At 37.8% G+C, this 26,066-nt stretch overlaps 2 protein-coding genes across 7 annotated transcripts in view; one reads left to right on the top strand and one right to left on the bottom strand.

Annotated features, from left to right (window-relative positions):
- The window catches only part of ITFG1 (integrin alpha FG-GAP repeat containing 1), a 265,929-nt gene extending 247,279 nt beyond the window's left edge, over window positions 1–18,650 (bottom strand). Inside the window, exons 1-5 of one of the 5 annotated variants that reach the window (XM_087420312.1) lie at window positions 18,321–18,650; window positions 16,596–16,668; window positions 11,036–11,181; window positions 9,811–9,868; window positions 8,496–8,570 (exon numbers count right to left, since the gene is read on the bottom strand). In XM_087420312.1, the coding sequence (XP_087276438.1) occupies window positions 8,496–8,570; window positions 9,811–9,868; window positions 11,036–11,181; window positions 16,596–16,668; window positions 18,321–18,528 (560 nt within the window). In that variant the 5' untranslated portion in view covers window positions 18,529–18,650. The remainder of the gene's footprint in view (window positions 1–8,495; window positions 8,571–9,810; window positions 9,869–11,035; window positions 11,182–16,595; window positions 16,669–18,320) is intronic. The other 4 variants (XM_087420314.1, XM_087420313.1, XM_087420315.1 and 1 more) reach the window with 4 other exon arrangements.
- A 156-nt stretch (window positions 18,651–18,806) lies between these two features.
- The window catches only part of PHKB (phosphorylase kinase regulatory subunit beta), a 45,863-nt gene continuing 38,603 nt past the window's right edge, over window positions 18,807–26,066 (top strand). Inside the window, exons 1-2 of one of the 2 annotated variants that reach the window (XM_087420310.1) lie at window positions 18,807–18,901; window positions 21,046–21,158. In XM_087420310.1, coding sequence (XP_087276436.1) covers window positions 21,104–21,158 — 55 coding nt within the window. In that variant the 5' untranslated portion in view covers window positions 18,807–18,901; window positions 21,046–21,103. Of the gene's footprint in view, window positions 18,902–19,122; window positions 19,238–21,045; window positions 21,159–26,066 lie in introns of those variants that run through there. The other variant, XM_087420311.1, reaches the window with a different exon arrangement.

Here is a 26,066-nt window from a genome sequence, read left to right as displayed (position 1 = left end):
TTATATACAGTGTCTAGTTACCATTTTGATGCTTACCAAAGGTAGGGGAAAAGGTGAAATAGCTGTGGTTTCTTTTTGTGGTGCATTTTAAGATGACTGAAACTGAATATATATACAGTTGTCTATCAGGATTAAATTGTTTAAAAATTTATAGTTGAAAATAAAATTCATTTCTCCTTCTACCTTTAATGTTCCTCTTTGTGCACATCATAGTTTTTCAATAATAATAAGCAAATACCATATTTCTCAAGCAACTATACTCATATAAACAATAACCTTCTCATATATGTGCTCAACTCCATCTGAAGGCCAAGGTCACAAATACAAACTGCTCTAGATTACAAAGGAAGAAGCAGCAGAGATGAAAAAGTGGGCAGTTCTGAGCCATGTTGAGTCTATTTGTTGACATTTCTTGACCTCTAAATAGAAATTAGAAAATTCTAATTATTAGCTTTTCCTCCCCCAGGAAACATAATTATATCAAGGTGTTCTAATTTGTGGGCATCATCACCCTTAATCTCAAAGAATAGCATTTATCAAAGGATGAATTTAAATGTAATTAATGTCAACTGTAGCTTTTGGTTGCCTATGGTAACTTCTCTTTGAAATGACTGCTAATCTACCCACTTTTCAATGATCAATCTATATTGATTTATCATTATTTAAGATAGCCAGGTACAAGCAGTTACTAGGAGATGGGTCTGGTATGCTTCTCCAAACTGCCTAATTCTTTAGTCCAGTGGTCTTCAAACATTTTTGCACATATAGGCGTTAAAAGAATTTTGAAAAACTATTTATCCCTTAACACATTTAAATTCATTTCTAAGAAAGTAATCTAAATGTTTTCATCAGCTTAAATAGCCACAAAATATGTAATCTTCAAAGCTATAGAATTATTCAGATTTTAAAATAAAATCATTACTCTTAAAAATGTATCCAGTGGAATATAAATACCATACTGAGTTGTTATGCACCATCAGCCACACACACACACACGAAAACCACATGAACAAGCTCTTCAATTGTATATCTTTCCTTTCATCTTTGAACTTGTACTTCTATTCCATTTCTCTTACAGAGCTTTATCATGATGTAACATGTTTTTATTCTGAAGTCATGTTTTTATTCTGAAGTCTTTTTAGTGATTACTCTATCATACGTCTCCAAAGAAATGTATGTCTACAAATTGGTATATCAATTAAAGTTAGTATTTAAATTGTTTTTATGTATCCAAGTGTTTAAAAAGTGTTTGAGGTTGGGTTATTTTAACTATTAGCGTACAATTGATGAAAACACATATTATATAGTTTAGTAACTTATTAAACCACAGCTAGAATTTCATTGAAAATGCTTTTATTTATTAGAATAACATGACATTGCTAGAATAAGACAGGATTCAGCATAAAGTCTATTCCTACTCTTCATCTTTATAGATAGAAATGCTAAAAAATCTTGTTCATATATTGTCATTAAAAGCTCTCTGGAAATTTAATATCAACAAATTTTTCTTATTTTTTAGGTATGATAAATATATTGCAATTATGTATTTTTAAAAATACTTATTTTTAGAGATATTGAAGTATTTATAGATTAAAAATGTCTGGAGAGGGGTCTAGAAGAGAGAAATGAGGAAAAAGGTGTGAATGAAATAAGACTGGTTGAGTGTTGATAACTGTAGCTCGCTGACAGGTGCATTATATGCAAATGAATTGTCCCATTCTCAAAATCTTTGCATACGTTTAAAATTTTCCATAATAAAAGTTTTAAAAAAATGTAGAGCTACTGATTTACCTCATTCAGTTATGGAAAATGTCTGCCACATAATCCAATCAGCAAAGCCAGTCCTCACTGACAAACAAATCTCTAAATGAAAGTTATTTTCTGTCAGAAAGAGTTTGCCCTCATTTTTCCTTTTCTTTTCTTTCTTTTTGTGAGGAGATTGGCCCTGAGCTAACATCTGTTGCCAATCTTCCTCTATTTTGTATGTGGGATGCCGCCACAGCATGGCTTGATAAGCTGTGGGTAGCTCGGTGCCCAGATCCGAACCCACGAACCCCGGGCCTCTGAAGTGGAGTGCACGAACTTAACCACTATACCACCCGGCTGGCCCTGCCCTCACTTTTTCAATTCAAATGAATGTGTTTCAAGGAATATTACAAAAACTGCTGAGAAAAGTACATTACTTTTTAAGCAGATTACTAAAAGCAGTCAAGATTAAAATAATATGATTCTGATAAAATGGATTTATCTATTTTTTATAAAATAGGTTATAAAATCAAGATAGTAAAGCAACATGCTGTTTATCACTAGTGAACTTACAGCAATGCAGTGTAACACAGCTAAAATAACTTATAATACAAATAGTATGATAAAAGACATAACAATCCATCAGTAAATGTGTGTAAATATTGAACTCTGGTGTCTGGCTTTTGGAGTAATTAAAATAAAAATAGAGTATATAAATGAGAAACAACACCATTTGGTTTCTTATTTTGGTATAATAAGGAAGTTTAAGATTTTCTTTCTTATCTTCCTTCCCCATCCAACCCTGTGTCTCACAGAGGACTGATACCTGTGCAACCCCGTGGTACGCCTCGTGTGGAGGGGCATGGTGAAGAGCAGGACATGTGGAAGAGTGGGAAAAGCAGCATCACTGGAGAACAAAAGTCACCCTGTTAAATACTTGATGGTCATTCACTCAAGCTGGGCCTTTATTAGAACTCAAGGCTGAGGGACCGACCAGATAAATGTTAAGGACATCTCAGAAATAACATGTTCCTAAGAAAAAGTGGAGATTTCTTTGAGCCATATCCTTACTTCGTCCCAATATCCCTACCTCCACAGGGTGTACAACGGTACTATCACACCTGAGAGATGTGCCTGGCAGCACCGGCTCCTACAGCAGGCAGATAAACAGAAGAGCAGGCAGTCTGAAGAAAAACACAGGCCCCCACAGCTGAACCTACACTTCTGTTCAGGACTACTGTGGAACTCAGGAACTGCAGCTCAGAGCCTAGGCCTCCAGACTTAAAAACCAAGTATTTGTAGGGCATTTTCAACAGCATATACATTTCTAAAAAATGCAATAGGATGCTAATGAAAGAGGACTTAACCTGTATTTTCAGAAATTATAAACTATTTGGCTTCATTTTATCCTAAATGGAAATGGTAATATATACTAATCCTACTCAGTCTTCTGTATACACAGCTTCTCTAACCATGTTTGTTTTTCTTTTTCCAATTTTTTTTATTGTGGTAAAATATACATAATATAAAATTTACCATCTTAATCATTTTTAAGTGTATAGTTCAGTAGTATTCTACTCGTTTCAAAATGGACTTTTTTCAATACATATGCAAATAGTAACAAAATAAAACAAAATGGTTTCCCCTCAAAGAATGAAATAAAATTTTGATATATGGTAATAGAAATATGCTGAATTCAAGACACTTTTAAATATCATCAATATTCATGATGAAATAAATGTTACTATCAAATTTCTTTGCACAGAAATTATAAAACTATGCTTTTCTCAAAAGAGGATGATTATCTTTCTGAAAGATTACTGAAAAGAATACATATCTAAAAATTTTAAGATTTCACTAAAAGCAAAGTGAGTAAACTTTGAGAATAACATCTTAAATCATTCACTTAGAAACAAACAAAAGTTCACATACATATAGCACTGCCAACCAGAACCTAACACAAAGCAGTATGATAAATCACCAGGGAATTGTGGGTCATTTAACTGACCCCTCAAAAGCTTCTGGTGGGACTCCAGGAAATAAAATTATAGATCCTTAAGTAATGTGGGTGATCAAAATTTGGCCACCCCAAAATATATCTCTTTACCTTAATTATTTTCTCTGATGGACATTCGACCTCCCCCACTAACTGCCTAAAGGAATTTAACTCTGGGTATGGACAGACTGGCAGGGTCATTGCTAAGCCCATTCTTATCCAAGTTCTGTTTACCAAACATTTACATTTGTAAAGGTATCTCCCTCCATGTACTTTGAAGAGGGGGGGATGGCCTTATCTCTGGAAACTCTTTTCAGTAAGGAATGAGAGGACTTAAATCTACATACCCTTGATTGTTGTGCTTTCCAGTAATCCCCCATATAGCCTTCTCCTCCCCCACCTCCAACATCCTCCTTTGTCTTTAGCTGAAGATAGTATTTAAGATGAGAATCTCGGCCATTTTGTTGAGAAACTCAGTTTCCCTGGTTTCTCCCATGTATACATGTTATTAAACTTGGTATTCTTTTCTCCTGCTAACCTGTCTTTTAATTATTTGGCCAGCCATAAGAACCTTAAAGGAAAGGGCGGAAGGGAATTCTCCCTCTTCCCCAATGAGTAACATGCCACTTGAAATAATCACAGCACATACAATTTTAGTCATCTGCTAAAGCTTTTCACTATTTCTGTGGCTTAATTTTGAAAACAAAAAGGCTTAGGTGAGCAACAATGGGAGAGTAAATGAATTTATCTCCAATAGCAATGTTTCTTTAGGAAAAGAGAAAAGTTAGAAAACTGATGCACTGTTTCTATGGAAACACCAGTAAAAAACTTATTTCTCAAGTTCTAACAGATTCCTTTAGACAACAATGTTCAAAGCACAAGTGGTGTACAACGTGAGAAGGGAGGGGTTGCTAGTAGAAATCTAAGAAAATATGAACCATCTCAAAGCCGCCTTTCTTTGTTAAGATTATGAGTACTAATGCTGATTACAAAGGTAAAAGCTGCCTTGATGACTATTTGGTTTTCTTTTGTGTTATAAATTTCATCAAAATTTTCATGTTTTTTCTAAACAATAGATTTAAGTGTTACAATATCATATTTCATTAAGATAGATATCTGCAATATTTTCTGTAATGCAAACAAAATCAGCAGTAAAAATGAAGGGTGATTTAATAAATCAATCATTGGTTATAATGTGAGAAAAGACAGAAGGTTACATGAAAAAACAGATGTATTCCTTCTGGATCAAGAGTAGCTAACTATATTTAAATAGAAGGCATAGTTTTTTCTGGTAATGGAAGAAAAATACCCACCCATGTAACTAAGAGTTAAAAATGAGTGCTTTCAGTGCCATTAATATTACATTCAAAATTTTCATGCAATCACTTATGAAGTAAACAGAGTACGGCAAAGTATTTATCTGTCACATACCTACATTAATATTCTCAAGTATACAACTTGGGCCTGACCCAGAACTGTGTTTGAACTCAGTATATGAGTCATAAAAAATCTGAGCAGACCAATATTACATTTGGCTTTGATTAAAATTACAGGTACAAGTTTTCATTTCAATACTAAAAACAATATTCTGAATGCTTATGCAACATCTGTTTCAAACATCCTTTTATAGAAAATGTTCATTAACTATAACCTCATGTCACTGCAAAAGCTGTTCTAACACTTAATAGCTAGGTGTTATTTCTAAGTAATGTGGCGCATTATTATATTCTTTCACGTCATTATAAAGTGAGGTTCAGGCACAAACTGAAGTCTCACCTTTGACCATTTGACACCCTTCAATTATCTCTGGCACCTCAGTAGATTTAGCACCCTTCCTGTCGCCATCAGATAACCCCCACTGTACCAGTTAAAAGGGATTCTTCTGCCTATTACCATTGCCTGCTTAGACGGACCATCTGCACCTTTACTCCAGCCGAACCATTCATGCTAGTTTTACTTGTGGGCAATCTCCTATTTCCATGCCTGCACGGGGCAAAATTACACCCATGGGCTTTCCAGCACAATCCTATGAGGCCATTTAGCACTCTATTTAAAGATCGTTGCAAATTTCCCATAAAATTAAGGTACTGGCCAAATTTAATTAAATTTAAGACAATCTTGGGTCTGGTATACCCATAAAGCATAATATTTAAGTTGTAAAAGGTAGGTTAGATTTCTTGATAAATAAGATTGGGTTGCTAATCAGAGGTGACATGACTAGTCAAAAATGTCAACGCTGATGGCTTTTTCATATGGCATATGTCTGTAACTTATAAAACTGGTATAGCCTAAATATAATTTTCTTATTTTAGTAACATATTAATGCTTGCTCCCATAAGGAAATATTCAGCTTTCTGTAGTCTAAATGGTGATATTGCTAGTGTGGGGGATCAGAATTGGCCACCCCAAAATGTGTCTCTTTGGCTTGATTACTTTTAAGAACAAAAGACTCTGAAAGAAACTTTGACATTCCCCCTAACTGCCTAAAAGAATGTAAGATAGAAGGCCTGTTCCAGGAAGGAACTAATACCATAAGATAACTATAGTATAACATAAAATAGGTATGATAGACAGAAAGGCACCAGCAAGCCTATTTTTATCAAAGTTCTGTCTCTCGGGTCACATTGTCTATAGATAGCCCAGCAAACACTTGTTTATCAAATATTTACATTTCTTTCTTTATGTAAATGGTCTTCCTCTCCTTTGAAGTCCCAAACCACTATCTTCAACATCCTCCTTTGTCTTCAGCTGAAGATGGTATTTAAGGTGGAGGCTTCAGCCAGTCTGGTGAGTTACTCAGTTTTCCTGGGTGTCTCCCATGAACACGTTATTAAACTTTGTTTTATTTTTTCCTGTTATTCTATCTCATGTCAATTTAATTCTTAGACCAACCAGAAGGACTGGGTAGAGGGTAGAGGAATTGTCATCCTCCCCTACACTAGGCTACAGTCATCCGAACAATGCTATTATTCTTTTCTATCAGTTTTTCTAATTTCTTTCTTTAAAGTGGCATCAGGACATATTTTGGACACAAACTTGTTACTTACAATATGGTTAGCTACTATTGCTTAATTTGTAACTGAAGTTTACATGAGAAATATCATAAAATACCAAAGTAATACTCCAGTATACTTAAGTATACCAAAGTATAACGTATTAAAAATAAAAGTGAACACGTCTTTAGGCAGAATAAATTTCAAAAGCTGGAGTTTTTTAAGAAGAATCAGAGAAAAACATCTAACATAGAATTCAAAACAAGTAAATAAGCTATGACACTATCACATGATATTCTAGTTTTCTTGTAAATTAAGTAGAAAATCCATAAAGATATTAGAAGTTTTACTTTTTGAATTATCAACAATAGTTGTTTCACAAGTTTTAATTTCTAAAGGTCAAACTACATCATATTCAAGATATTCCAAGTATTTCTTTGACTAAAATGGAGGTTAACACGAAATCAACCAGGCCACAAGTCACCATCACATTCCCAATCACAAGACTGCCTTTGAGGACAGGAAAGGAAAGGACAGGGTTTCCGGAGTCCCGAAAATGAGCAGGCTTGCCCTTGTAGGAGTGGCCTGTGCGCTTCCTGAGCCCACCCACACTCAGGTCCCCCTAGAAACCACCACAAAGGCCAGGTAGGATCTCCACCCACTTGGTCTCTAAAGCAGGGGCCTCCTCCAGATATCGTTCCAAGTTTGGGGAAAAAACAGGTTTCTTACTAAAGATTCACAATAAGTCTTTCAGAGGTCACCATGACTAGCATCAAAACACCCATATTCTTTATTGAAAACCTTCAGAAAAAGTAATAGGAAATGTGACAGTTTCTCCACCTAACACCTTAATTTTGACAATTTACTCATCTGTGTGCCTGTGAATCACATTTCAAAAACGAATCACACAAGTACGCTACTTCTCCAAAAAACAGAAGGAAAATTCACTAGATTTTCAAGTACCTGGGGAAGACAGACTGATGAAGGTGGTTCTCTATACTTGCTAGAAAGTCAAAAAAGTCCATAAATGTGTTCTGTACTCTTAAACTAAATTTTTGCCTTATCATACAGAGAAAATTAACCAAGTTGAAGGTATCTCATGAAAAGTATCTTGCTATCAAGAATTCTTGTGTTAAGAGGACAGTTCTATTTAAATATGGAGGAATTATAATGGAGCTCTTTGAATTCAAGATTCCGGGTAGTTTTTCCTAAGAATGGCACGCTTGGATAATAAGAGAGTCCTAGCACATACCGGTCAAGGATAAAGTATACACGGAAAAGTTTCCAGAGCTTAGAGAAGGAGTGTTTACATTTTCAGGGAATTAGTGATTGCTCACTGAACAAATAAAGGAAAGAAGGAACAAGGCTTATCAAAAAAGTGTGGGAGCTAACATAACTAAGGTGGAAAATCTATCCAAGACTCAGCTATTCATCCTATTTAAATTAAATCGTTCCATTTCTAAAAACATCTAATGAAAATACTAATATTTAAATGGGGACCTGTAAAGTTTGTATCTCTAATTTCCAGAGGGATAAAGGGATTAAATTTGCTCTACATGGAAAGCAGTTATAGATCAAATCCAACTATTTGAGAAAGCTTATATGTCAATCAAATGTCCTTTTAAAAATCTTTAACAACAAAGATTTCCAATGAGCTGGGTTTTTTCCGAATGGTTAAAGCAGTCAGTTCACACAGACACATAGTCCTTGCACCAGCAATATGTACAATTAATTACACGGTTATAATCATATTTACTCACCCTCCTAATAGTATCTGTGGCTGGTCGGATTCATTTGTGACACCAAATACATCAGGAATTAAATCACCATTGAAGCTGAAAAGAAAACATTAAAAACATTAAGCAGCTATTTTATTAAATTCTCCTTTCTAACTTAGCTTTAAAAGAAAAATAACTTTTGGGAGGTGTGATAGACATTACAATGCTCACCAAACCTGTTGTAGTCAAATGTCACCAGAAGTGACACTTCTGGGCCAAAGTGTTTAATTTTTGTTACTGGACCCTCCAGCCCTCTTAAAGCTTGCCATGGTAACGCGAAGAGTATGTGTTTCAGATGGTCCCGCTCCACAGATGATGGGGCCTCTAACAGCCTGACTCTCTGAGTGATGGCACAGAGCAGAGCCTATCACTGACCACCCGCACTGGACATGTGGTGTAAGCAAGAAATAAACTTTTGTTGTGGGATTTTGGGGTTGTCTATAATCTCTGCATACCCTAGCCCATCCCTGAGTAATAAGAAGACAGTACTTATTTCAGAATCATAACCCAACTTGTTTAGTTAAATGTGCTTAGAAAAATAACCCACAAAAATAATCCCTAGCTGGTATAAAAAGTCACATTTGAATTTGAATATTGTAACAACAATGAAAAAAAAACCCAACTATGAAAGAAATCAAGCTGAACGCCTTGAAGAAGATTAATCCATGGATTTATAGTTTAGACTTCTAATGGCCATTGACGTAGTGAAGTATGACTATGATTTTAGTAACTATATGAAAGGCAGCACTGGAAGTTAAGAATGTGGCTGTACATTGCTTTAGTCTCAAAAATGATCTCTACCTCATTACCAAAAATCCTGAGAGAAATTTGGATTAAATTTATCCTGGTACATGAGTCTATTTTGAGGAAATAAATGATAACACTAAGGAAGAGTTGTAAAAAAAAAACACAGAAGCTTCTCCTTAATGTAGAAACCTTTCTAAATCTCTGGAGGAAACCCTGTACCCTTCACATCTGTTAATCAAGTACTAATAGTTTTACCCAAAAAGAGTTATCTTAATTCTCTGAGTAATAACATGGCTGGACTCAAACAGACCCATAATGGACACATTCAAAGCTACTGAAACAAAATAAAAACACACATCGCTTTCTCTTTCCAAAATACTGAATTTCAGTTTTCTCTATCCTCCATCAAGGCAAATATCAAATAATCAAGAGTATGAGTTTTAAAGTGAGAATGAATTTACTGTCTTAGTAAAGTAGTTTCTTATGTGAAAGATTTTATTTTATGTTTGTAAGTTTAAAATCATTCAAACCGAAGTAAGCACATACTTACTCCATAATTAGTGGTTCATCTTGAAAAGTCCTATTGAGTATGGTCATATTGTTAGGATCTGTAAAGAAAAAAATATACAAATTAGCAGGCATTTTATATTATTTTTTAAATCAACACTTAGGGAAAAATATTCCTTTATTCTTTTCAAGATTCCTTTCTAATTAATTCCAACTATTACCATCAATGAGATACTATAAATCTAACTTAAATGGACATCAAGTTTGTAAAGATAATATATTGGGAGAGCTCATTCTACAGTGAAGACTAGCATTACGATAACTTCCTTTTGAATCGTCAATCTAAAAATCACTTAGGTGAGTTTTCTTTATATTCAATTTAGCACTAAAGCAGTTGACAATTAAGGTTTTGGTGTACAGAAGCCAATATACAGAAACCTACTTGACTCTAAAATGTCTATGCACCCTCCCAACCCCCCACCCCATTCTGGCCTTGAAATCTGGCTCCATGAACAAAGTTGTCTATTTAGGTACAATTATTATGCTTCTCAGATAAGACATGAAGGTTTGTGAATGGATATGGTAGACTGACTCTCAACCTCCACTCTAACGTTTTTGTGCTTTCCTGTACTGGGGAGACTAGAAACCAAAAATAGCATTTCTCAGATATCTTTTCATCTGAGATTCTGAATAAAATGTAAGCCTTCCAATCAGCAACACTGTGAGTTTTAGAACTCAGGAGAGAGTGAAGGCTGTGCTTCTGCCACTTCTATTTCAATGTCTGATTGCTGAATTTGTGAGCATCAAGAGGCAGGGTGCAGGGCCTCCATTTTGCAGTGAGAATCACAGCAGGCACAGTGTCATTCTAGCAGTTGTTGCACAACTGGCCACTTTCTGATAATAAAAAGGCAGTGGCTTCCTTGAAGGCTATGGGGATCGTTCCTGAAGGTTCAACCTAGAGTCTTTTCTTCGGCCATCACAATAATTCTGCAAGCCATAAAAATCCTTTAATAAATCTCTCTCTCCCTTAACCTAGCAAGAGTGGATTTGGATCTCTGGAACTGACCCAAGACCAGTTCTGGGTTGAAAAGTAAAACTCAGAAAATGAACTTTTAAAGAAGTTTGTACAGACAATTACTGATACTCAAAAATTGCATTTTTGAATTGATTTCAGAAGAATATTTTTGTTACATTTACCTAAGAATACCCAGCATGTTTTTCCTTTAATATCCAATGATGAATATTAAAAATTCTTAAAATAAATTCACCTAATGTTTGGTTTCGTCCCCAGAAGATAACAGCTCCTAATTCATTCTTCTCATGATTTTGGGGAAAATACGTCAGAAGGACATCCATTTGTGAATCTCCGTCATAATCCCCTGGGACTACACTTGTTATCAGTGCACTGTGAGTCCTAGAAGAAACAAGCATTTTAAGATACCCAGTCATGCTATGATGAAAAAGGATGCCTCTATATTTGTACTATACAAAAATATCTTCAATGGAGGATTTAAAATTTCACAGAACTGATTAATTTCATTTTCTTCCTTAATAGCTTATCATTCTTTATGTATGTAGGCTTCTTTGGTCTACAAAAGAACTCAGGATGAATGCCGAGGAGTCTTAAGAAACAAGAAAAATCTCAACTATACATCCAGAGAAAGCTGAGTTTTACGTTCAAGCATTGGCTCATACTGCCCTTTTACTTAGCCCTTTTGTCAAGGGTACCAGGACATTGGGATAGCATTTATAACAAATGGAGGCTCATAACCAATCACCAAAGCAGCAAGGAGTCTCACTGTCATTTTAAGTTAAACGATGTTTATACAATATTTAATTTTGGATTTTAATGCAGATTCGAAAATTACAGTGAAAACTAAACATTTTATTTCTGGAAGCTGCTCAAGATTCACAATGGAAACTAAGTTCTTTTTACCAAACCTGGCAATATACTATCAAATCATACATAACAAATATTGCTTTTTTGTTTTTGGTGAGGCAGACTGGCCCTGAGCTAACATCCGTTGCCAATCTTCCTCTTTTTCCTGAGGAAGATTAGCCCTAAGCTAACATCTGTACCCATCTTCCTCTATTTTATATGTGGGATGCTGCCACATCATGGCTTGATGAGCAGTGTGTAGGTCCACGCCTGGGGTTTGAACCTGTGAACCTCGGGCCGCTGAAGCTGAGTGCACGAACTTAACCACTATTCCACTGGGCCGACCCTCCAAATTTTACGTTTTTAACAATAAAACAATCCTAAAATTATGAACTTTGAAAACTTAACAAAAAACATCCTAAAGTCTTGTCATAATGTTGTCTGAGTGATCCAACCAAAAAATAGGCCTTAAATTCCATTTATATTTAATTCTGCTTAGAGCAAATATCAACACAGCAAGTTTCCACATAGACTATAGATAATTATTTCCTAAATGGAATTGAGAATATAAATATGTGTGTATATATGTATATGTTTTATTTCAAATGAAAATGAAGAAAATACTGAAAAGGTTAATAGTGAAGAAAAACAATAATAATAGCTTTATTATAATGCATCTACTTACTATGTCCCAGATATTACATCAAGTGCTTAATAGCTATTATCTGATAATTTAATCTTCATCACCTGAAATAGATATTGTTATTCTCATTGAACAGACTAGGAAACTGAGGTTTGGAGTGATTAAGTAGCTTCTTGTGTTAAACAGCTAGTTAAATGGAATAGCTAGAATTCAAATTCAGTTGTGTCGGCCACTAAAACTGATCCTCATAACAATAAAATATTTTTAGTAATGTCAGTTTCTTCAAAGAATTCCAACAGTACTTTAACCTTTCCATGAAAAATACTTGGACTTTAAAAATGATGATATAGCAATCACACAGACTACTATGTAGCAAGCTATACTTAATGTGCTTGCCTCTGCATGTGTACGTGTACATGTATGGATGTACAGTAATACAACTGTACGTACTCGGCAGTAATACTTGTCCAAAAACATTTATGATTTGGGGGCAGAAAGTACCCTGAAATTGATAGGAATTTATTACAAAGGATTAGATAGGAACTTAAACTAACCAGGTTTTATTCCCACAATTGCCCAGCTTCTTTATGGTTGTAAAAATAGGAAGTAGAACATTTAAAAACATCAGATTGACACATGCATTTATCTCTTCTTTCAAAGAAGCCACTAAAATGATATAGAATGAATTCAAAAAAAGAAGTATAACCCTCAAAGACACAAAGATATGAAAGGAGATAGCAGATGGAGGGATGTTAATTGACTTAGCAGGGCAAGGAAACCATAAGCTAAAGTGCCAGAAGACAAAGGCTCAAGAAGGAAAGCTTTTTGCCCTGAAGAACCCCGGAAAGGCTCAGAAGTTGCTCCTCAGAAACAGTGGAAGACAAGAGTGAGGCACAAGGCTGAAAATGGGTTTAATTTAAGTCTGTATTGTGAGTGATGGTCCCTTCTCCCTCTTGCTCAGCAAGGCAAGAACTGAGAAGTTTACTTCTGAGTAATTTCAGGCATTAGAGATTTAAGTTACAGCAGAGGGTAAGGTTTTGGCCTTAAGCTAAAAACAAGGAGTTAATGGAAAGTCTGCACAAGAAACAGTTTGACCCTTGCCACTAGCTCTACCCTATTCCTAGGATGCCAGTCAGCCAGGAACACACCCACAGGGCAAGAGACAGGAGACAAGTCCCACCATGCAAAGAGTTTCCAATTAGCTCTTTAGTATCTTACTCAAACGTTAAATATGAATAGACATCTGCATTTTGAAGAAAACTGTGAATACTAAAGAGTGCTAAAACAAATAGCAATAAATTACTGAAGAAAACAGAGATTATAGAAGGAACAGAAAAAAACTTCAAAATTACACTTGAAGATGTAAAAAAGTATGTCCATAAAAAAAAAAAAAAGAACCTCATGCAAAGAGAAAAGAACAGTAAGAGAACAAAGGAAACTTTCTGGACATAAAAAATATGACAGCTAACATAAAAAATCCAATAGAAAACTTAAGATAAAATTGAGAAAACCTCCCAGAAAGGAAAACAAAACCAAACGACAAAAACATAAATAAAATAAAGAAATGAAGAATGGACCCAGGCAGTCCAATAACCAACTGATAGGAATTACTGAAAGAGAGTAAAAAAAGTTTCAAAGAAATAATATAAGAACATTTTAAAAAGCACCCAAGGATAGAAGCCTCCAGCTTGAAGGGGCCCACCTAATGCCCACTGTAATAAATGAAAAATAATCTACACCAAGACAGATTATCATGGAATTTCAGAGCAAAAGAGATAAACAAGATACTCTAATAGCTTCCAAAATTAAAAAAAAAAACAAGTCACATTTGAAGGATTAGGAGAAAGAATAGCATTGGATTTTAAAACAGCAACCCATGAAGCTAGAAGACTACAGGCCAACCAAAATATTAAGGGTGAGTGGAAAAAGCTTTTGGACATGGAGGGACATACAGTGCATCCTTTCTCAGGAATTTACTGAAGGATGCACTCCAGTGAAGTAAATGAAGAAGCGAAGAACAGAATGGCACAGGACCCAAGACACAGGGATCAAAGAACAGCAAAGGGCAAGCCCCCAAATAGTAACTTTGCAGAAGGCCTAGAGAATGAATCCAGATTGGGTAGGAGTGCAGAGGACTTAACGGGGAAAACAAAAATGCACAGCAGCTATATGGCAGATATGATGGAACATCTGCAAAGAAGTTAAGGATAGTACACAGAAAACTAGGCAGTTTATTTTTCAAAAAGCGATCATTTACTCCAGAAGGGAAAAACTGTACAGAAATGAAATACTGTATACTGCTTGGTTCTGAAGTACACAGAATCTACATGGTCAAAATGTAAGCAATGATTACTGATTCAACTAAAAAATATGACATAACGGGCCGGCCCCGTGGCTTAGCGGTTAAGTGCGCGCGCTCTGCTGCTGGCGGCCCGGGTTCGGATCCCGGGTGCGCACCGACGCACCGCTTCTCTGGCCACACTGAGGCCGCGTCCCACATACAGCAACTAGAAGGATGTGCAGCTATGACATGCAACTATCTACTGGGGCTTTGGGGGGAAAAATAAATAAATAAAAAAATTATTAAAAAAAAAAATGACATAACTAAATCAAGATGATCGAGCTAAATAGATGCTAAATCCTTATTTATGCCAAAAAAATTCAAGAGATGAAGATGATAACTAAGAAATTACAGTATAAAAACTTATTTTAAAATATGGAAATAAACACCAGAAGAAACAGCTAAAAGTTTTAAAAGCGGTTGCATCTGAAAGAGGAACAGGGAAGTGAGGGGAGAGAAAGGTGAAGAATAGTTATTTTCACTTTGAAAAATATTCTAAATAAATAAAATAAAAACAATAGTTTCTAAAATTTAAGTGTATAAAACAACATTGCATTAATCAAAGAAAATGAAATTAATCAGGTTTTATTTTTTTAACTTAGTGGAACTCAAGTCCTTTATATCCCATAAATTTCCTTAACTTTTAATCTTCCAAGAAAACTCACTTCTAGGCAGTTCATTTCTTGTATATAATATTTATCAACTTCTGCTCCCTCTCTACTCCAAGCACGCTGACATTCAGTACCCAGCAACATACCTCAAGAGGGATAAGTTCCTGTGTATCCATTTATAACTTTCCTCTCAATGTTCTAACTCAAAGCCAATTTTTTTTTACATATGTCTGAAGTTAAATTAAATATCGTAGAATCTGAGCACTCATTACCTCACTGGGGGCTTCAAAAATTTTTTAAACGGTTTCCTAAGCAATCTCTGATCTTTCTACATACCAATTCATCCTCCACACGGTTAACAAGTAAACCAACTTAAAATACCATTTTCATCATCTCTTTTTTAAACAAGACCCTGTAAGATTCCCTACTTCTTATGGGATTGAGTTTAAACTCTTTCTGATATTTACAAAGGTTCCTAGTTGGTGCTGATCTCATCTTCTTAGACCATAACTCTCCAAAGTGTACCCCCCACTTGTGTCCGGCAAATCTTTCTGCCTCCTCTTCACAACATACTGTTTTTACTGCCATCTCTTGTTAATGCTGTATCCCAAACTTGAAAGCCCTCATCTAAATTTCACTTATTTTAAGGTCAAGCTCAAGTTCCATGACTTTCTAAAAGCTGCCACTTTAGTCTGCACTGAGTCATCTCTTCTTCCTCGAACCAGAGAGCAATCAATACTTGCTTCTTGCAGGTTCAAAACTGTACTGCTCACTATTGATGGGGATCACTGTGTTTAATGCAATGCCAGTCATGTACAAGAAAAAGAAGAACTATTATTTGAACATTTAAAAAACTCAGCTTGATTTAAATGTCTTCAAAATCAACCTTAAAAACTCACCATCTATCAGTGAATAAACAAACAAAAAATTAGAAGAGGTCACTGACCTTTCCCCTCACTGGCAAACTACTTCCCCCCACTTCTTACAAAACACACAGTTGACCTGATGAGGCTGTGAGTGAGCTGCTCCCACAGGCACACTCAGGATGAGGGACAATCCCAACACATTCAAGAAAGCATATCAGGTTGCAAGGGAAGAAAGAGTGTTTATGCGGGAACAGATCTGGATCCACTCAAATTTATTTACATTTGCAAAAAGTAAATCACTTTAAAACTTTGGCATATTCACTATTTTTCCTAACAAATTACTTGCTACTCATACCTCATAACTAGTGGTTTTGTGTCAACACCACAGTTGAGTAAAACTGCTTTCAAAGACAATCCTACTAGCTACTGCATATCCATTATTACACTAATGCCTACTGTTTTACAGAAACAAACATATTCATACTTACTTCAAGGATACCTTTACTTTGGGTTTAAAATAGGGTGCATTCTGGTCTGCCAAAAAGATGACTAAATCATTTCCTAAAAAAAGCAAATATATGATATTATAAAAAATGTTTCCCCGTAAGATATCCAATCAGTGGTTACAAGAAGCTTTCCGGGCACCTTTCTCAACAAGAAAAGTTTTATTTTACTCCAGTTCATCTGCCCTCTCAAGATTAGTCCTACTAATCTGTGGAATGGGGATTCTTAACAGTCTATCACAAATTCAACGTTCAAAGCAGCAGAGAAACAGGAAGGATGAACATGAAAATGTAATAGGTCAAGACAAATTCAAGCCAACAGATTCTGCCAGTTGACTTAAAAGAACCATATAAAGGACATACCTTATAACTACATTGTATGTCAAGCCTTCCCCAAACCTAAGAACGCAGCCCTTCATAAGGCTGTTTAGTTCACCACACAAATGCATCACACCAAGGACGCAGGAACTCCTACTGTAGGTATCTGACTAGTAACAAGGACATGATTATGTATTTAACCAGAAAAACCTGAATCCTCCAAGACCTTCCTCTTGTGGCTTCTGTGGAACCATTCCCCAGGTTGATGCATTTTTGGAGCACAATAAGTGCTCACTGGGACAGGCTTCTGAAATTGTTTAAGCAAACACAAGCCATCTTTAAAGTTAAGAGGAGAGTCTCTGTATCCAGTTTGGATGGAGTAGCTACAAGTTTGGCAGTATGCACTCTTCTTGCAATACAAGGGGTCATACCAACACAGGAAAAATACCCAAGATCCACAAGAGGCTCTGTGGTCCAGGCAAGGGCCCCAAGAAATCTGCATAAGCACATCACTTCCTTCCTTCACCGCCTTGACCTTAAATAGTACACCGCTTCTGACCTTAAACACACCCTTTAAGCCCATCGTCAGCATCAAGATTTACAAAAAACTTTGTTTAGTGACGGTTAGGGCAAGGAACTCTCCAGAACCACAAGTTGGCAAACAAAGCAGAGATCTGCACGACTAGGGCGGTGACAAAAGCTAGAAAGGGTCAGGAGCACGCAAAAGACTAGTCAGCTTAGAAAAGAGAAGAATCTGCAGTTTGAGAATCCTTTCCCAAGGAGGCATTGTGTTTATCAGTGGTCCCTGCAAAATGCTTGTGTGAGCTGTGGAGTGTTCAGGGCATTGGGAGGGCACAGCACCTTTAGAGAAAGCTGGGACCCTGACAACCAGGGGAGGGGGTGAATTAGGTAGATGAGGCAAGGGGAAGTCTATGAGAAAATACTGTCAAGAGGCACCTTTTGCAGTTCATCAATGGGGAAGGAAAACTGGAGCAAGTCAAGAGGTAGGGAATGAAGGGACCTTGGGAGGGAACGAAGAGGCAAGCTACAAAGACTCCTGGGAACCAGGAAGGACTCTCGAGGGCAGGTGATCCTATGGGGAGGAAGGGGTGCGTGGATGAAGGCTTACGGCTTCTCGGGAAAAAAACTGGGGTGTTTCCATGGCTTTTAGGGGGGTGGGTCAAACTGTGGGGTGGCCGGGCCAGGACCTGGCGTTGGAAAAGATGGAAAAACGGACAAGCTGTCAAGGATGCTGGAGATAAAGGGAGAGACGCGGGCTGGGAGAGAAGGGCCGGGAAATGCAGGAGGACCGGCCATCCGGGCAAGGGGTGTGGGGAACATCGGGAGGGGCACAGGGACAGCGGACAGAGGGAGGGCCGGGCAAGCACTGACTTTCCCGCAGCACGAAGAGGTCCGTCTGCTTGTCAGAGTTCAGGTCTCCGAAGGCCGCCAGGGTGCCCCAGGCCTCGGCCCCAAAGAGCTCGGCCGTGACGTTGTGCAGCGCCCGCGCGGGGACCGGCCCGACTCCCAGCAGCGCGAGGCCCCCAAGCAGCGGCGCCAGCAGCACCCAGGAACTCGGCAGCCCGCCCGCCGCCGCCATGGCAGCCCCTGGACCCCCGCCCGCGGCCCGCTGCCGCGCTTGACGGCAGCCGGAAAGCACCGTGCCGCCGGCCGAGAAAGAAAGCGCGCAGCCCCACGCCCGTAAGTGCCGCCGCCGGCTGCCCGCTCTCTCGCCCCGAGGGCTGCCCCTCTGACGCTGGGGAGGCCGCAGAGCTAGGCTGAAGAGCGCCCTCGCGCTCACTTCCGGCCGGCGCGCCTCCCGACAGTGTCGCGCGGGGGGGGGCGGGGCCGGCCGGCGTTGCTGACAGGCGGCCCCGGGGGCGGTGGCCAGAGCGGGATGGCGGGGACGGCGGGCATCGTGGCCGAAGCTAGCTGGAAGGTCTTGGAGCGAAGAGCCAGGACCAAGCGCTCAGGTTTGGCTGGCTGGGGCGCCACCCCTTTCCCCTGCACCTTGGGTGGTGCTCCCCCTCAAGCGCCTTGGGCCGGAGGCTGGTGGGGGTCCTGGAACCAAGCTGTGCCCGCGTGTTTCGCCTTAGAAAGCAGGCGGCGGCCCCGGCCTTCCTCCTGATGTGTCCCCACACCTCTAGCAATTAGGCGGTGACCCCAACTTTATTCCGTGTGTGTTCCCCCCTAGAAAGTTGGTAGTGGTGCCGTCTTCTTCCGGAGTTTTCCTTCTTAGAAATCAGACGGCGGCCACATTCCTGGGGAAGAGAGTGTGTTCTCCCTCTGTGTTCCTCCTCAAAAATCAGGTAGCTTCCTTGTTGAATATGACTATGATCTGGTCCTGGAAAACCAGCGGCTGCTCGTTGCCTTATTTCATATCTCCCTTTTACGTTCCTCCTAAGTTCTGAGCCCTAGCCAGTTATCTATGTGGCAGAAATCGAGAGGGACAAGGCCTCAAGCCACGAAGGGGGTCACATTGAGCACAGTTAGGGCTCAGAAGGAAGCGGGCCCGTCCCTGGGCAAATGGCCTCTGGACGCGTGGTTCCCAGTTGTGGCTCCCAAACCCGAGGCCTCCGAGGTCAGAAGACGCTGCGCGGGCAGTTATAACAGCTCAAGTGTCCTCAACTGACTTGCTCAAATTGCAAAGTCACGACTTTGAAGTTAGCGCTTGTGGCTGCTAACTCTCCTCAGAGCCAGGATTGAAACTTCCCTTATTCCTGGCTGGCTGGGTATAATCTTGAGCTAAAAGTGTGCCTGTAAACAGGAACCATGGTGGAATGACAAGTCTTCAACTAAGACTCTTCCCTTTTAAAGCACTGATGTTACTATATGTCAGTGTTGGGAGATGCTAACGTAAGAACGTGGAAAAGCTTAGCAATAGGAAAACTCTCTTTGCATTTGCGTTGATATTGAGTTGTTTTTTTTTTTCCCCTCAGCTAGTATGCCCCCATTATGTTTTGGACTTTTCCCATTTATGAAGTTCTTAGTTGTCTGTTGTGCAAAATTTGAATGAAGTATCTAATTTCATAAACCATACAGGAGAAATTCACCCAATCTTTGTTGCTGATTTTTTTAAACCTTTAAAAAAAGTTCTGCATTTATTTACTCAGGATTATAGCAAAAGAGCAAAACTACCACAAAAGTATGAGAGAATTTTTCAAAAAGTAGTCCTTAGTATGTGTTAGAGTCAATACAGTTACTTGGAATAGTCACATATATTTTTATTTCACACTTTTTCTTCAAATTTTTGTGTCATATTTGAGTTGACCACTAACAATGTGTCTATCTGGGCTATAAAAAATGTTATTGGATTGATAATATCTGGTCAAAGAGAGTAACTGAAGTTTTCTTACAGGGAACTGAGTTCTGCCCTCAACTTATATTTTTACAGCAATTTCTCTTTTCCTTTAATAAGCACATAGGGTTCATTTTTCTTCTCCAGTCTTTATTTCCTGCATGACATAACAGTAAACTTTGAAAACCTACCTTCTCTTTTTAACTGAGAAAACATTTTCAAATTTTATTTAACTATTGTTGAATGCAGTCACTTAAATCCAGTTTCATGTGCAAAGTAGTTAAGTGCATAGTATAAATGTGGAATGTTCCTATATGTTTACGTCATAGAATAAGAGATACCATTTGAAGTCATTCCTCCAAATTAGTAGAGGTTTCAGATTCTTCCGGTAACTGTAAAGTGTAGACTATAAAGTTTCTTGAGTGAATCATTGACTTCCTGTGTCATTAAAACCATTCAACCTGATTGTTGTTACTTTTGGAAGAGTATGTAAATTGAGCTTTGAAACTTGGACTAATCTGATGCTACTGCAAAGTTCTGAGCATTGTTACATAGTAGCATAATCACTTCTCTGCTCAATAAAGGATACTACTCTTATGTAATTTTTAATAAGTGGATATTATATATTTCCTCCCTCATCCATATAAGCAAATGTAATTTATCAAAGAAAAGAAAATCAAATTTTCAACTCATAAAAGAGAAAATAAAATTATAATGAACGTCAATTATTGCCTTAGTTGCACAGTGCATCGTGTTAATAACTACTCACACTGCTTTCAATTAATCTAATGCTGATTGCTTCTAACCTTCACTAAACAGTTTTGAAAATTGCTGTAGTTTAGCCTGCGACGCTTGTGATTAGAGTCAACAATTTGAAATGGCCAGCTCACCTGATGCAGTCATCTCTTCTCCACCAGCTCTCTTAAGGTCTGGTAAGTGTGTAGACCCCAAAAGGGTCACTGGTAATTTTAAATACCTTTGTTTCTGAAGGTTGATGTCACCATATGATATCATTTTGGTTTTATTTCCTCTTTTGGGCCCAAGCCTGAGCACCATTTCTGCTGTTGTTAGGCTCAAGTTTGCACAGTATGCTGAATGTGGCCTGTTGTGTTGTTAAGTGGGGCATGAGAAGCTCAGAGTGAAACCCCTGCCTTGACACTCGCTCTGTTTGACCAGGGGTAGTTTCTCAGTGTCTGGGAGCCTCACTTGTCAACTGGATACCTAAAAAACTTCTTAAATGATTTTTGTCTTCATGCATAATGGAAATAACTTTTATGAATTAGAAATTTTTGGTCAGCGTCCCAATTATTTACTCTTCAACAACTCCCTATGATGTAGATATTTTTATATACATTTTCATAGACAGGAAAGGGAAGCTCACAGAGCTGAAGCATTTTGCCCCAGGTCCTGAGACTATTATGTTTCAAGGCCATGTGCTTTGTCTTCCATCCCATGGCTTCCTGGTGTAAGGGCTGGAGGAGATGTTGGCACAGTGGCTCTTAGACTGTCGTATTGGTGGGACCCTTTGTGAGCTGGATGATAGCTGTGGAATTGCTCCCCAGATGAATGCCCAGGATTTTAAAGACAACTTTGAGGAGATTCCTGCATCCAGGAAAGACCATGTATGGATTCCCATTAGGAACTGGGGCCTTTGGATGTACCCAGTCTTGCTTTACAGAAGAAGAAAAGGGCTTTGTTTAGTGGCCATGGAGCTGAAGTGAAGACTGAAGTCTTCAGGGCTTTTTTCTGCTAGTTGTAACCCACTTTGGACCATTTAAAACCTGTTCTGTGTCTGAACACTCGGGGAAGGCTGTTGGCAAGAGGCTGCTTTGTCTCTAAAAGGCCTTAAGCAGAATATTAAAGCCTCAGAACTCATTAATAGGTAAATGTGAGATGAGCCAGCGCAAACAGTGACAGTGAAAACTCTTTTGGCTTCACCATAAGCATTCAGAAGTGGTTCCCCACTTTATTTCCATTTATATTTCAAGTCCTCTTTTTGGCAAGATGGAGGAGGAAAATCTTAAAGAAAAGAAATAGGAAATAGCTTAAGGAAGGATACAATTAAACAGGAGAAAACAAAGCTTATACTTTAAGGAGTGAAAATGATCCTTTAGTTGTCATCTGCTAAATGACAAAATAGTTTATGTAACATTACCAATGATTTCTGATTTAATCTTTGAACTAAGAGAACCAAGAAGACATAAATCTTTAGGCTGTCTTTTCTTCTTTTAAGCGACAGACTCTGTTTTCCATCTGGGCTTTCGTAATAAGGGCTTAGTGGGTTTTCAGCACTAGCAAAGTCATTCAGCAGTTATGGGGAAATAGAATGCTAAAGATATGCTTTTATGCACCAATAGTCCTGAAAATTTCAAAACCTAAGAACTGTGCTTTAACATTACATAAAGTATTTGAAGACATATACAAAAAGCTTTTCCAGTACCATGTTATTAAATCAAAATAGAATGCACCAAGAAACAAAATAGAAAAATACCAAACTTCATTGTTCAAGCCATTTTGAAGACTGATTCCTTAAAATCTGCTTTCAATATTTACACTTTTGGGTTCCTCTAACCAAAACTTAGTAATGACTATAAAGAAATACTTAAAACTTTTATCTGTTAAAATACTCAGAGTGATTTGCATTTGTAGTTTATTTACAAATTTAGAAATACTGCAGTTATGTTGGAAATGATTTGTTTTCCCCTGTTGTAGTTCCTTGGACATTATTGTTGTAGGAGAGTGTTTTATGGTGTAATTTCATTTGACAGTCATTTTAAAGCATGTGCTGGGTTCACAGCAGAGCTTTTCCCTGGTATTTTTGGCTAGAAACTATCCAGTGTTACCAAAAATGAAAGCTAGTTCTTGATTATGGAAAATTAGTTTCCAAAGTACCTAGCATGTTTTATGCATTTTAACCCTCTTTATTCCTCTTGGATTTGTTTCTGCTGTTTTTTCTTCATTTCTGCTGTTTATTGAATTTAGTGTGTGTTCTGCATTTCTGTGTGTGCATGCTTGAGTTGTGTTCTGACTGCTAATGTGTCAGGATGTGCTGTGGTTGAATATAATTTCTTTTGTTTTGACTGCATAAATCCAAAAAGAGATCTGGATGTCCAGGTTTTTCTTTAAAGAACCTTGAAGTAAAATGTACAAGCAATAAACTTATAGGCAAATTCCACAACCAAAATGAATTAGCTAATTATTAGGGAAGGAGTGTAGCATCCAGTACCTCAGATTGCTTTCATTTCTCATTTGACTACTACAGTTATATAGTATATTAGGTTAGCAGAGTTGGTCAGCTATAGCAGTCACATTGGCATTACAGTTCAATTATTTATAGTAGGTGTAGCATTTTGTGATGAGGTAAGGAATGTCTTGGCATTTTCACTTTTATTCATAGATGATAAGATAATTTTAAAAATTACTCCTTCAAATGAATCATGAGCTTATCTCTATCTTGGCTCTGTAAGTTTATCAGCATCTAAGTGTGTTTATCAGCATGTGCCTTGAGTTTTTTCCTTTACTTATTTCTTTTTAGGTTCTTTGATTAATTTGCTTTGATTAATTTGGTTTGATGGGCATATCAATACGTGGTAAAGTTTTGTTGTATATTCTGGGCAAAACTCCACTTTTTATTTTACATGACTGACAATGTCTTCTTTTTTAGGCATTTATATAGCAGCCTTGTTTTCAGCCTAATTTAACGCTGAAGTAATCAAAAAGGTTCTTGTGGCTTAAAGAGATGATAGGCCTGAGCCTCCTGGACTGTGGTGGGTTGTGGCCTCCTTTTAGAGCCTAAGGGAAAAGTACTCATTTGTTTTCAGCTATACCTGAATCTAATCTGGCTCCGTTGTTTACTACCTGTTTGATCTTGAGCAAGTTACTTTATATCTTTGAGACTTAGTTTCTTTCTCTGTGAAATAAGGGTAATAAAACCTACCTGGAGGGATTATTGTGAGGATTAAATAAGATGTTGTATGCAAAACACTTGATATTTAGTAGCTTCCCAATAAATTTTATATCTTATCCTTCCTAAAAATGTATCTTTTACAATATTGCTGATAAATATTTAAGAGTAGGACTTATACAAAAACAGACATGGTTGCCTTTCTCTTCATTTTGATATCTATGCTCAAAGGAGCCATTTGATGAAGAAAACTTGTCGTGCTAGAATACAATTAGCTGGAATCAGATTACCCAGAGTCTAGCTCTCATTTTACTCTAAGTCTATTTCATTATCAATAATCACTACAAGTCTAAAGAAATTGTTTCTGACAGTTTCCATGGAAATTTCTGTCTGACAGCAGGGAGAGCAGTCATTATTTTATGTATAGTTAGAAGATATTTTTGTCTTACAATGGGTATGCAATGAATTCCTTTGAAGTAGGATGGAATTTTCAGAAGCACTTATAAATTGTATCCTGCTCGGAGCTCTGATCTCTTCTTACTGGGTCCTGCCCTATAATCTTATAAGATTTAGGAAATAGAGGCCATATGATATGGCTTAACTCCCTTGGCATGAATCTCATTGACCTTAAAGCTTACTCTCTTTCTGTGTCATTATCCTCAGCAAAGATAATGCTTCAGATTTTATAAGTGACATGATTTCATGAAGAGTACAATGACTTGTCTCACTACTTTAGATTGTTACAGAATACTGATGTTGTGCATCCTAAAAGCTATTTTCCTTTTGCTGTTTTCTTTATCTTCAGTCTTCTGTGAAACCAGAGAAAGAATAAGAACTCCCCAGAATTCCTGATTCTGATCCAGGTGCCTACTGAACATTTCCGAGTGGATATATAAGATGGGCATCTCAAAGTAACCTGACCAAAACAGAACTCTTATTTTCTAATCCTGTCCCTATCCCAAATATGTGCCTCCCTAAATCTTCTCCATCTCAATAAACTAAACCATTATTCTTCCAGCTACTCAAGCTAAAAATATGGAGGTTATTCCTCATGACTTTACCCTTTTTATTCAGTTTGTTTGTAAATCCTTTCTACTCCATCTCCAAAAACATATACCAAAATCTGGCTGTTTTTTTCCAGCTGTACTCCTACCCGCCTAGTCTAAGGCACTTTCATCTCTGGTCTAAACTACTGAAATAGCCTGGTTTCTTGTCTTCACATTCTTGACTCACTGCAGTCTGTTCTCTGCCCAGCAGTGAGAAGAATTTTATAAAAATGTAAGTCAGATCATGTCACTTTCTTGTGAACCTTCATTACTTTTAGCATAAAATCCACAGTCCCCTCCCTTGGATGACCACAAGTCACCTGGCTCTTGCCTGCCTCCCTCTTCTCCTCATGGAATACTCCTCTCCCCACCCACGCTAACTTTCTTTGGTTCCTTAAGACATAATTTTGTTTTCATTTAGGCTCTCTGTAGCAGCTATTTCTTCTGCCTGGAAAGCTCTCTATACTGCTGTTTGGGTAGTTTCTTCCTTTTGATTGTCTTTTAAGTTCTCATCTTAAACTTAGCCTCCTTAGAAAGGCCTTTTCTTCCTACTCAATCCAAGTGGCCCTCAGACACATCATTCTTTTTTTTTAAAGATTTTATTTATTTATTTGTTTTCCCCCCAAAACCCCAGTAGATAGTTGTATGTCACAGCTGCACATCCTTCTAGTTGCTGTATGTGGGACGCAGCCTCAGCATGGCCGGAGAAGCGGTGGTCAGTGCGCGCCCGGGATCCGAACCCGGGCCGCCAGCAGCGGAGCGCGCGCACTTAACCGCTAAGCCATGGGGCCGGCCCAGAGACATCATTCTTAATTTTAATTCTCTGTAATGTACTTCTCACTATTTGATATTTTTCCTTGGCTTCCCTTTCTCATATGATGGAAGAGACT

This window comes from Ceratotherium simum, chromosome 30, assembly GCF_057802395.1.
Source record: "Ceratotherium simum simum isolate JZ-2026a chromosome 30, ASM5780239v1, whole genome shotgun sequence".
NCBI lineage: Eukaryota > Metazoa > Chordata > Mammalia > Perissodactyla > Rhinocerotidae > Ceratotherium > Ceratotherium simum.
The sequence above is the reverse complement of the archived record's forward strand: the minus strand, read 5'-3'. Positions and strand labels throughout refer to the sequence as shown.